Raw genomic sequence first — 13080 nt, 5'->3', positions numbered from 1 at the left:
CAAGATGAATTGTCGATTGGGGAGTATTTGATAGGATATGGTTTTAACTTCATTGTTTGTTTTCTGTATTAAGCTCCTTTTTTTGTGAAGGATTCTTTGTCTGTAGCTACAGAGTGGAATTTTATGGTTCCTGTAAAAAATGGTTATGAGAGCAGGGCTTGTAAGATAAAAGCATTCATAAGTTAAAATGCTTTTCTACCGAAGCTGCTGCTCTGAGACGTACTGCTGCTGTACTCAGCCATCACAAATGAAAGTGCATGTTATAATTTCTGCAGTTACAAGGTATCCTTATGAGAACGTTTGCTGTAGTTTGCAACAGCTGTGAAAGCAGGAATTTGGCAGCGTTCATTTAAATTGTATGTGGCATAATGGTTAGATGAGCAAGAAGAAAAAAAAAAACTGGAGTAGACATATTGAAGTATAAATTACTTTATGATCATTGACATTGTATATACATTTAGACTATACTACAATTACTATTTATACATACAGCATTTATCTTGATTAGAACAAGATTTCTATGTTTGGCAAAACTAATACTGACAATGTAAAAGAATAAATAGTAGTTGCATTGTATTGTCATTAAATGGCACTCCATTAATAATTAGGTGTTCCTCCATTAGATGCATTTAAAATATTTAGTCTTAATATGGTATATTGTGAAGCTGGTTAAGTGAACTATTGATGTTGGCTCTTGGGTCTGTTTATACACCCCCCATTTTCCTTTAGCTACTTATATGTTGTTGCACCTTGTTTTTAATATGTGTCTGTCTGTGTGTGCATGTAAGGTCGTGGGCAATATTTTTACTGTAATATTGAAGTGTAGAAAACCAGGCCACCACAGGTGTAAATTAATTAAGTTAACCATAATGACAGTTTCAGCTGTCTTCTGCCTTCATTGAAGCAGGTACAGTTTATGCTACTTATTGCAGCATAAAGAACAACTTTTTACTGGCAATGGTATGTAGACCAGAAACCAGGCTTCACTGTCTGATTTGTGTTACCAAGGCAACAGTGAAGAAACTTGCCAAACACGTTTCTAATTGTGGTGAATCATTACCAGTGGTATGAATAGGACTTACTTCTTCAGAGCCTACTTTGCATGTTGTAGGTCATTGCTTGGATGACACATAAAGAAATGTAAGGTTAATAAAGGGCCGACTAGATGTATTGATAGGCCGAAGGACTGTCGCCTCTTCATCACAGCTTTTATTGTGTTTGTGTACATTAAAAATCATATCCAATAGTGTTGCATATTGATGTAACTTAAAAAAGAGGATGATGAGTAAGTAGATTCAAGAAAATGCACAGAGTCCTTTTCTTCACTCAGTTGTTAGGTTTATTGAAATATGCAGGGAGTCTGGTCCCAGGTACAGGACAAACAGAATACTCGTTCTTACAATCGTTGCATGACATTAAATACCCTTCTGCATAGGTGTCTCCCTCCTCCTCTTTCTCTGACACTTAACCAATAGAAAAGGTACAACTCATTATCCTGTTACCATATATTTCATTTAGTGTGAGTGTGTGTGTGTGAGTGTGTGTGTAGTCTAGTGTGACGACCTCTGAACTCAGTGCATTCCTCAGACCCTTGGTGCCACAAGGGTCCATACATCTGGTTTTTGTCATCTTCTTGAGACCCTTTGATTCCAGTGGCATTATCTCTTTGGATCTCTCTGAAGTCTTAGAGCCTGGTCTCTTCTGGTCCCCTTGAAAACTAGCTTTATGACCCCCTCATAAACCAGCTGTATTTTCTAAGCAAAAACCTTTTTAACTAGTTTTATACCCCAGTGGACTCCCCGAAGGGCAAGCTTCTTTCATGTCAGGGCTGGAGATCAAAGGACTTGTTTGTACAGCCGTGTGCTGCTGGCCAGCCATTTGCTTTGACACAAAAGAATCTTTTTCAGTTGTTACAACTTCAGAGTAACTTCTCTACCATATTGTAGCTTTCATCTATCACAGCAGTGCTTGCATTTTTGGAACTAACAGTTTTTTCTATCCAATGTTAAATCACTTTTCAGAAAAATAACATGAATACAGCCGTCATTCCTCATGTGTAGCAAACTGCTATTCAATACTTGTTCCATGTTTTCCAACACATATCCTATACTTTATGTCATCTAAATGTGTTTTATTGTGTTTGTGTACATTAAAAATTATACCCAATAGTTTTGCATATCCTATACTTTGTCATCTAAATGTGTTTTGTGTTTGTTTACAGAAGGAAGAAACTAAAGAGGTACGAGAGAAGACAACAAAACAGGAAGTTTCATTGCTTGATTTGGATGACTGTGAGTTTTATTAGGGGATATAGAGAGATGTCTAGAAAACCACTTATCCAATTGTGCTAAAACTTATTTACGATGTTCATTTACTGCAAGCCAGTGAGAGTATCAGAATAATGTATTTTCCATACTTCTGTCAAACTTTCCTTTTTACATGTATAACAAGTGTATATGGTGATATACTTCACGATACTGTTGACTCTGAGTTTGAATTTATACTTGTTTTGCAAGGAAAATTGAAACCAGTAGCCTGAAAGTTAAATATTTATTTCCTTACACCAAACTTTAGACAAATCATAGATACATCTAGATGTTTAAACTCATCTAGCTTTATTTAATATTTAAACTGATTGGACAAAGAATCCTTCACAAAAAGGAGCTTAGCACAGAAAACAATGAAGTTAAAACCATGTCCTATCAAATGTAATTTTCTTGTTATTGCTACTGATTGCATTTGTAACTGTACATGCTTTGAAATGCTTGGGTATTTCCTGCTGTTTTGTTTCTGCTCAGTTGCACCCGTGTCCATGCCTGCAGCACCTAGGCCAGCAATGCTGTCTCCCAGTTTGATTACAGATCTGGAAGGCTTGTCCTTATTGAATACTTCTCTAACCATCGATGTAAGTGTTTTGCTTATGTACTATTTAATATGTGGGTTTGACTACGTGCATGTGTCACAAGAGATCACTTTTTTGTTGGAAAAATTGCATTCTTCTGCATGGTCAATGTTTTGCACAGAAACACAACAAATATATATTTATGTCAGAAAACAGCCAAAAAAGTACTGTCTACATATTAGTGGCCGTTCCCATTTTTAGTCCAATCCCTCCACATAATGAAGCAGCGTTTTATGATACGAGGATCTTGTCTTGAAGAATTATATTTGCACTCAATTTCTTCGCCAGGTGTTGACAGGTCTGGTGTGGTGGGGTTTTGGTATTTTTAATCTCCACTCCGAAACTGTCCCCAGACTACCAGAACACAATTAATTGGCCAGGTTCTAATTGTCCCAGAAATTAAGGCCAGCATCCAAGACAAGGAGTTGCATGTGTGTATACATGTTGTGAGTTTTGATGTGGTCTCATTGACTGTCCTCCTTCATCTGGTATACTGGGACAAAACTCACAGGCATCCAGCTGAGGAAAGGTTAAGGTAATAACAAACAGGAATGACCCGCAAGCAATAGCAGGCAATCGAGGCGTGCATGAATATGGGAAATTCAAGAGGGAGATAGAAATACTCGCCTTTCCATCTGTGATACAATTATTTCCATGCTTCCAGTTGAGAAAGCTAGATCAGTGATCAGAACATGGTGTAGATACATCTGCTCACAGTGGTTTAATAAGATGATGATATTAATTATATACAGAATTTTACTGCTGCATTTGTAATCTTCTTTTGACCTGTAGGGCATCCTTTTAGTGTGGGTATGCTTTCTTAATTAAGCTTTGAATATTAGTTATAATATTGCTTTGAATATTGCAGATGTTTACAATGTTAGTGTTTTAATTGTAGAATTTTGCAGAGTTAAGCACTCGTCCAGCAACCACAAGTTTCTGAATCTGTGGATAACCCAGTGGCCATTTGTGCACTGTCTGTCTGCCACATTTTATAAATGGTGGGTGTAGGTCACGGAGATCCAAAGCTGATTTAGGGTGTTCTTTAGACCGGAGTACCGGAATCTGTGCATATACAAGATGCAGCAACCAGTGTAAGGAATATACACAGTAGGGCTGCCTGGCTTTTTATTTGGCAAGTGGATTCATATTTTCATAGTGTAGCACTTTTTTATATATATATATATATATATATATATATATATATATATATATATATATATATATATATATATATATATATATATATAAAGGAAATGTCTTGTTTTTTGAAATGTTGTTAATTAATGAAAAAAAGAAAGCTATTAAACCTCCATTAAAAACAAATCCAGCTAAACAGCAGTGTAGACTATTAAATCTTTAATGTGCTTCAGTTTTAATTACAAAAGGTTAATGTAGCCAACATCTTGCAGAGTAAATTCAGTTTCATAAATTACATAAATTGCATTGTATATAAAATTTTATTTGAGAATACTCAAATTTTAAAGAACTGAAGTTCAAATTTCCTAACACATTGAAAATGTGTTTTGTATAAACTCTGCTTGAAAAAAATGCAATAACTGTTTGTCACATTTTAATGCAATAACAGTTTGTCAGGGGGGACGTTTATTCAGAAATGCATCCTCTAAACGTAACCATTATGCTGTGATGAAACACCCACTGATTTTGCTATTTATATATACACATATATACATATACACATATATATATATATATATATATATATATATATATATATATATATATATATATATATATATATATATATATATATATATATATTTAAAACCCTGTTGTCCTCACAAGTCCCTGAGTGGAAGCTTTCTGGTTTTAAGTGTGTGTGTGATGATTAGTTCTGATGAGTTTAAGCTACTAGGGATGTGATTTTAGTACATTGTGAACAGTTAAATGCTATGCAGGTGTCAGCGTTTAAACCATATCTACACACACACACACACACACACACACTCTTTATATTACGTTATGATGTGTACAAACAGCCTAGATTTAGTATTTTCTAAGCAAAGAAACCCTAAATAAGCAAATAACGTTTTAACATCGTAAAGACTTAACTACAAAGTAAAAAAAAAAACATGTACACACCATAGTATATATTGAAGTTAGGGCTGTCACTCGATTTCAAATTTTCGATTGGTTAATTTATGGGCATTAGGTGATTTAACCGGTAGATTCATCTGTGCACATTTATTTATTTTTGTTGTGTTTTTTTTTTTTAAACAAACGAGTTGCATAAAAGTGTACTAGTAAATTAAAACCTACACAATTTATTTACGCATGTGCCTTCTGTGAATTAATATTGAAGAAAAAATCCTTTTAAAATCGTGTTATACGTATTCACAGGGATGTAAGGGTTAAATAAATGTCATTCACCATCTGGAGTGTTCTGTTTATTATGGATGTTTGCTTTCAGCAACTCCACAGTAATTTTGAATGTTTTCATTTCAAATGTTGAAGCATTGAACGTGTTTTTGTGGTACGGGAATTTTTTTTTTTTTCATAATTATTTACATACCACGGTTTTCTATTCCGGTTCCTCAAAATACTTCCTAACGTGGCTTCTCTTCGTTCCTTTGTTTAGAGATGCCATTTTATTAAATTATGTAACAACAGAAAAAAAGACGCTTGTCATTAACTTTTACACCGTGGAATTGCTACCATACCACGCCCAAAGCAGAGTGCACCAATGAAGCGCCAGATCGACGGAGAATAAAACCCGCCCCAGTGTCAATCTTTCTGTTGCACCAATTAGAAAAGCTACTTGGAGACAATTGCCAGCCCCCTTCATTTATATAATGCCCGCCAGGCAAAAATTACATTGATGGTGATAACAAAGTCAACAGGTACATTCAAATCAGAAACCCAAAGGCACATTTCAACAATGTAAGGATGCTGTTATTGCTGCCAACTTGTATGCAGAAGCACAGCTTTGTATGTAGAGCTGGCAAAAAGTCAACATGGGTTATATCCACACAGGCTGTGGTTTACTTCAGCTATATGATAAACAGTTTTGTTAAATTGGGGACTGGCACAGAGCCAGGGGGAACATAAAGATGCAATAAAGACAATGTCCATAGTCTGTTGTTTAAATGGTGAAAATGTTGAATATTTGTTGTGACAGCCTTGTCTGACATTTTCAAGCTATTTTCTTCTTCTTTTATTGTTGGTATATCAGTGTGTTCCCCCTGGCTTGTTTTCTGCCAGTACCAACGGTCACCGCTCTACGCTGATTAGAGAAGCCAGATACTTTATCATCACGGAGTACAAAATGTTTAAGTAACCAAATATTCATAGATAAGTGTTCATTATAACGATGAGTATCTTTGGTAGCCTGGTAAGAGTCTTGACGTATAACCACCCTCCTCCCAACCACACACAAACGTTTCTTAATGGATCTGCCTGTCCAGAAATGAGAGACGATTACAAAGAATTTATATAAGGGAACATCTTAATTCCAAGTACGGCATGTCCTAATCCACATTTTAAAAACACACTCACTTGGTTACTCAATAATTATTCATTGGCGAAAATGGATAATTTTACTGCTGACTTCCTACTGGTCAGTCACGATTGGATATAAATAAACACCAAGTCAGTGTTATTAGTAGAAAGTAATAAGAATTGCCACTACATTAATGAGTGTGGCATCTTGGATTCCAGTGCATGACTGCACAAACTGGTTTCAATTCATGTATCTTTCCACTCAACAGTTCCTCAGTAGCATTTATAAGTTCACATTGTGCTTTTTTCTTTTTAGAATTTACATGGGGGGGGGGGGGGGGGAGACTGATGTACTAACTCAGAATCAAATAACCCTATTATCACCCATCCCTCACATGAACGCACATGGATCGACCATGTAGGCTTGTGCATAGACTGCGATGATTTTTTTTGATTGAAAATATTTTTCATTAAGTTAAGAAATTGTGAAAATAATTGCTTAACTTAAATTAATTTTTTTAAAGTGACAAATCTGCATCCAACATTAACGGTTGGGTTACTTTAAACATTTGTATTCCGTTTTGACTGTTCTTTTCCACTGTTCCCTGCTGTTACTGTGTACATGGTGATTGGGGTGTGTGAGATGCTGCACACAACGTGAGAGAACTGGCAAGTTAAAAATAGTATAGGGTAGGCTTTAACCTTCCTTCATGTTAGAGGCAAAATGAATCGCATTAAACTGCTCTGAACATACTGCGCCAACAGTGAGAAATTAATTAGTGCCTTAGGAATGGAGATATAAGACAAGCAAATGGGTTATGACCCTAATATTCCTTATATGTGCAGCATTTACTATTGGGTAATGTCAGGTAGGCTATTATACAAATCTTACAGCAGTGTAATTGGATATTGCTTTTATAAACTTGGGCCTGTCTAATGAAAAGATAGCATTGGTTATTATCAATAGCTCAATAGGTCACTGTGTGGGAATCTGTGACCTCTTCATTTAATTATAATGCGTAATAATACCATATTGGCTGGAAATCTACTTGTGGCAGCAAAGGCATAGATTAGGAAACCATTTGCAATGTATTAAATACTTGGCAAATTTAAATACTATTTTGTAATTGTATAATTTCAATTAATTTGTAAGTAGTTTTTATAATGATAAAGCTTGGCTTTAAATTGGCTTGAAGTACTGTATGTGGTTTAATTGCCAGCCCCACCGGTGGCTTTGTTTTGTATTAGCTTATGTGTTGCCTTTACTGTATTTCTTCAAATCCAACCCTGTGATATTTTTCTTTTTTATGGCAAATATATCCTGTCAGTAGCTTTTAAAAAGAAACAAGCAACAAGTAACAAAAACTGTAATATTGTAACTGTGTGGCAAGTATTTCATTAGGATGATGCTTGTAATGCCCAAACCACATTGGTTTATTTAGTTAATTACTGGCAGTGCTTTCAAAAACCACTAATGTAGATGTTGGTGCCGTAATTCAGATTTGAAGCACACTTTTGTTTTGGCTGAAATAAACACTTAGATTTGAGGGCGACTGGAATTTAAGGTGCAGCTGTCTTGAGGATGTCTGTGTTTCATTCGGAGCAACGATTGATATTTGAGGTTGCAAGTATGCAAATGATTGAGCCAAGGTTAATCCATATTAACCCTATATTGTATTTTATATATTTTTTTAATGAGCTGTGTTAAAATAAAGCCTAAATGTTGTTTATCCACTGATGCAAATGTTGGATCAAGCTGAGGCTTGAGAACGGAGGATTATTTTTACCTGTTCAGCCCTTCTCATTGTTTATCCCTTAACTAGAAAGCATTGATGCTTTCCCCTGCTAGCTATCCTCCAGAAGGCACTGCACCGTCTGGTACCACAGCAGCCATTTATGAGTATTGATTTCATAAAGTTAGGCCCTGTTATAATTACAGGTGTCGTAAGGCAGTTGACAGGTATGCAACATGACTGCAGTCTCAGCACACCCGAAAAGGAAGGGTACTGAAAACAAAATGTTCTGTGTGCTGAAAAAGGCAAAAAAAGACTAATTTTAGGTTAGTGTTTGTGAAGAAGTCTTTGACAGCAAATGTCTATAGAAAGACCTTTTTTTTTTTAATAACTAATGCATACAGTAGGTCCAGCAGCAAAAAAGAAAATGTTAAATTGAACTTCTGGAATCATAACTATCAATAACATTTAGAGTTTGTACACTGTGTTACATATTAATGTATTTAGTGTGTGTGTGTGTGTCTATACACATACACACACAAATGTAATAGCTGCCCACGATGTAATATCTTCCACAAATGTTATACCCCGCTACCAACTTTCACTTATTGTTTATTACAAAAACAAAAACATTTGTCTTAATTAACTAGAAGAGTGTATACTTTAATCATTGGGCACTAATGATTATTATTAATTATAAGTTAAACTGTTATTTAAACACATAAATAAATAGGTGCTAAGTAATTCACAGGCATTATCATGGATGCGACATTTGTGGGAGACATTACAGTGCCTATAGGAAGTATTCACCCCCCTTGGACGTTTTCAGTTTGTTGTGTTACAACCTGAAATCTTGATACATTTAAATCAGATATTTTTTTTTTTGATTTACACAACTTACTCAACACTTTCAATGTGTGAAAAAATGGGGGGGGGGGGAGGAGAAAAAACAAATCAATTAAAAATAAAAACCTGAAAAGTCTTCATTAGATAAGTATTCACCCCCTTTGCTATGATAATAATATATAATTTATTTCTTAGCAAACGCCCTTATCCAGGGCGACTTACAATTGTTACAAGATTTCACATTATACAGATATCACATTATTTTTACATACAATTACCCATTTATACAGTTGGGTTTTTACTGGAGCAATCTAGGTAAAGTACCTTGCTCAAGGGTACAACAGCAGTGTCCCCCACTGGGGATTGAACCCACAACCCTCCGGTCAAGAGTCCAGAGCTCTAACCTCTACTCCACACTGCTGGCCACAGTATGATACTCCTAAATAAGCTCAGGTGCAACCAATTGCTTTCAGAATTCACACAATAAGTTAAATGGAGTCCATCTGTGTGCAATAAAAGTGGTTCACATGATTTCAGATTAAATACACTTGTCTCTGTAAGGTTCCACAGTTGGGTAGTGCATTCAAAGCGAAGATACTACCATGAAGACCAAGGAGCTTTCAAAACAACTCTGGGGTAAAGTTGTGGAAAGGCACAGATCAGGGGAGGGGTATAAAAAGATTTCAAAGGCATTGAATATCCCTTGGAGCACAGTCAAGTCGATCATTAAGAAGTGGAAGGTATACGGCACCACCCCGAATCTGCTTAGAGCAGGCCGTTCTCCCAAATTGAGCAGCCGGGTAAGAAGGGCATTGGTCAGAGAAGCCACTAAGAGGCCAATGACAACTCTGAAAGACCTACAGCGTTCCATAACTGAGATGGGAGAAACTATCCATGTGTCAACAATAGCTGAGGTACTCCACAAATCTGGCATGTATGGAAGAGTGACAAGAAGGAAGCCATTTCTGAAAAAAGCCCATGTAAAATCCCACTTGGAATTTGCAAAAAGGCATGTGGGAGACTCTGAAAAGATGTGGCCAAAGGTGGTTCTACCAAGTATTGACTCAGGGGGGTGAATACTTATCTAAACAAGACATTTCAGTTTTTTTTCTTTTTCATTAACTGTTTGTTGTTTCACAATAAAAATTCTCTTGCCTCTTCAAAGTGTTGAGTAAGTTGTGTAAATCAAAGGGAAAAAAAAAAATCCCATTTAATTGCATCAAGATTTCAGGTTGTAACACAACAAACTGTGAAAACGTCCAAGGGGGGTGGGGGAGGGGGGATACTTACTATGGGCACTGTATATATGTGAACAGGAGGTTATTTCATTTGTGGGAAATATTACATTTGTGGGCAGTTATTAGATTTGTGGTTTGTACACCTTTCTGGAACCTGAAGATGAATAATTTGTAACACAGTGTACAAAGCTCGAGGAACACAATTTAAACAATATTGATTTGAACAACTGGTGCTAAGTTACTTCTTGTATAAATCAATATAAAACTATATTTTAATCTTGTGGTCTGAGCCAAAATGCTTTTTTTTCTTTTCTTTTTTTTTTTTTTTATATAGCTACTTCAGGAATCCATTTTAAAGTGTAAATGCTGTACCTGTTACTATGGCAACATTCAGTTAGCTTATTCAATGGTTGTTATTTTCATCAAACACTCACATTGCATTCCCCCCACCCCCAAAATGTTAATAGTTATTATATCTTTAATTCTTTTTTTAAATATATTTATATAATTTACATTTTTATTAGTTTTGAATTTGCACATAGGTACAGTAATTAATTTTTTATATACCATAAAAATGGTTGTATAGGTCGCACTAGTGTAAAAGTCACTACCCCCTTTTTGAGACTTCAATTTTAGGAAAACACTTTTGTGTTTAAAATACTTTTTTTACAATTGATTTTTTTCCTACATGCTCAACACCGATAAAGAAAGATACACAGGTTTAGTTTCGAAATAACCCTTGTTTGCAACATTTTATTCCATTAATTTTAGTGTTGTTTTTTATTTTTAGTGAAACTGCTAGAAACTATTCAGTTTTTCAAAATTTCTAAATAGCTTCAAGTGAGTTTAAATGCAATGTAAAATTACATCTAAATATAGATGATACTACTACAGTACTGTAAATTCCAGTAGTAACAGTGTAAACCACTGACAAATGGTACTTGAAATGGATTTAAAATGTATTAATTAACAGAGTGTAAAATCAAGTTATACATCCCACATCGTATTTGTATTAACCTATTTTATTTTAGCTTATCAAGTACCCAAACAAGTTCAAGAACACACTTTCTTTTGATTTACTGAACATTTCTTTCCAAAACCATACTTAGGCAATAGTTCCAGCTGCATTGGCTTTTATAAATGTGTTGTACTAATTCTAATTTAAAAGGAAAGTATTAAACAGTGCTTCTTGCACCAATTAAAAAAGCAAAACACAATAAACTAAACAGTGCACCATCTAATAACCAGAAAACAAAACATCTCATACGGTGCAGTACCATTGCATTAAATTTCCAGCTGTACAAATCCATTCATTTTGTTTTGTTAATCAGAACCATAACCATACACATACTTTACAAGCGTACCACTGTGTTGCACACAAAATGTTTTCTACATCGGACCAGAAACATGTTCCTCCTCTTATCAGCTCGTTTTTATTTTCGCCGTATTTGTTTGTTTTTGTTTAGTCTCCAGTCACGTACTGTTTTTTCAGCATTGCGATTACCATGCATTTCAGCAAATTCAACAACGCTCTATTTGAAACCTGTTGTGTAGCTTTTTCGTTTTTTGTCTCACTGTCCTACTTTATCCAGTCTCAAACTCACCTGCATTATTATAGCATTGCAGTTACAACGAACGGAAGACTCGATAAGTTTAATCAGCTTTCTGTTTGCTACGGATCCCAAGGGCGGGTTTCAGTCTGAATGTTGAGAAATCAGTGGCTCGGGTGGGTGGGAATAAGGAAATCTATAGAGATTGACAGCTCTTGTGTTAACAGTGAAGTAGTATAGCTGTGACGTTTTCACATTCCGAAGATTGGTAACTTTAACCACTATTTTTTATTTTTTTTTCCTCCACGGACACACATCTGGAGTCAAGAGTCTGAAAGCTTACGTTTAACATTTAAAATGACTAAGGGTATTGAGAGTAACAAATTAAAACTTCTAATTAGAACAGTGGTTTTTTGTTTCTACCTAGCAACATGACCCGAATGCCGTAGGTACTGAATAAAATAATGGGGATGTTGACAGTTAAGTTTGCGTGGCTGTAATAATCCCATTGTGGCACTGGTACAGTAGTTTAATATTAGACACACCGGCACATATGTCGCATATTTTTTTTTTCTTCATTCCTTTCCATTGCCGTTTCTTCACAGTAAACAGTGGCCATTGACAAAAACACATAGCTGAGAAGCTACCACACACATGTAATCCTAATCAACCACTGTGACAGGTTAAAGTAATGAGAGTTGAGTTCAGATTAAAGAAAAAGGGAAAAGAGTCACAGAGAAGTATAAATCCATGGGCGTATAGTCTAATTAAAACTCATTCAATGTGCTCTCTTAAAATGTAATTCCAAAAGGGGCCCATACATTCCCAACCGTGTTTGGTTTATTCTGAAGACTGTATGCGAGTTTTTCAGGAGGCATTATTTCAGATACTTCAGATAACACACATCTTTAAAACTGGTGCCGCTTCAGACTTCCATAATAAGAAAATACATTTTTTAGCTAAGTAGCTAATCATATACATCAGTCTTTCAGGGTCTGGGTCCAGCACCAACTCAGCATCTACACCAAAAAGGTACAGAGCTGGATATAAATTAAGGGATATATAAAAATATCTTGAGTAATTGAAAAAATTATTTAATTTCATCACATTTCCAAAAAATATGGATGAGAGAGCTCAATTCATCTGTGGCATAGGGGGGGAATTATTGGGAGATATTCCATGGAGATGAACTGGAGTCAGGTAAGTTATATATATGACTTTATGATTAAGTTCCTTTACTCTGTTGCAAATGAATGAGGGGTTGATATTCACACAGATCCTACACCAGAGTTCATCATCTATTTGATGGTCAAAGTAGTTTTGCCATATTGCCCTTAACGAGTTGAATGAAA

The 13080-nt window shown here is 35.4% G+C and overlaps 1 protein-coding gene across 3 annotated transcripts in view; it reads left to right on the top strand.

Annotated features, from left to right (window-relative positions):
* LOC117404058 (AP-3 complex subunit beta-1-like) overlaps positions 1–13080 on the top strand; it is a 106202-nt gene that overhangs the window by 52946 nt on the left and 40176 nt on the right. For all 3 annotated transcript variants that reach the window (XM_058994403.1, XM_058994345.1, XM_058994469.1), the window contains 2 exons: positions 2222–2291; positions 2799–2905. In XM_058994403.1, coding sequence (XP_058850386.1) covers positions 2222–2291; positions 2799–2905 — 177 coding nt within the window. The remainder of the gene's footprint in view (positions 1–2221; positions 2292–2798; positions 2906–13080) is intronic.

This window comes from Acipenser ruthenus, chromosome 1 (assembly GCF_902713425.1).
Source record: "Acipenser ruthenus chromosome 1, fAciRut3.2 maternal haplotype, whole genome shotgun sequence".
NCBI lineage: Eukaryota > Metazoa > Chordata > Actinopteri > Acipenseriformes > Acipenseridae > Acipenser > Acipenser ruthenus.
This window is presented reverse-complemented; position numbering and strand designations above follow the sequence as displayed.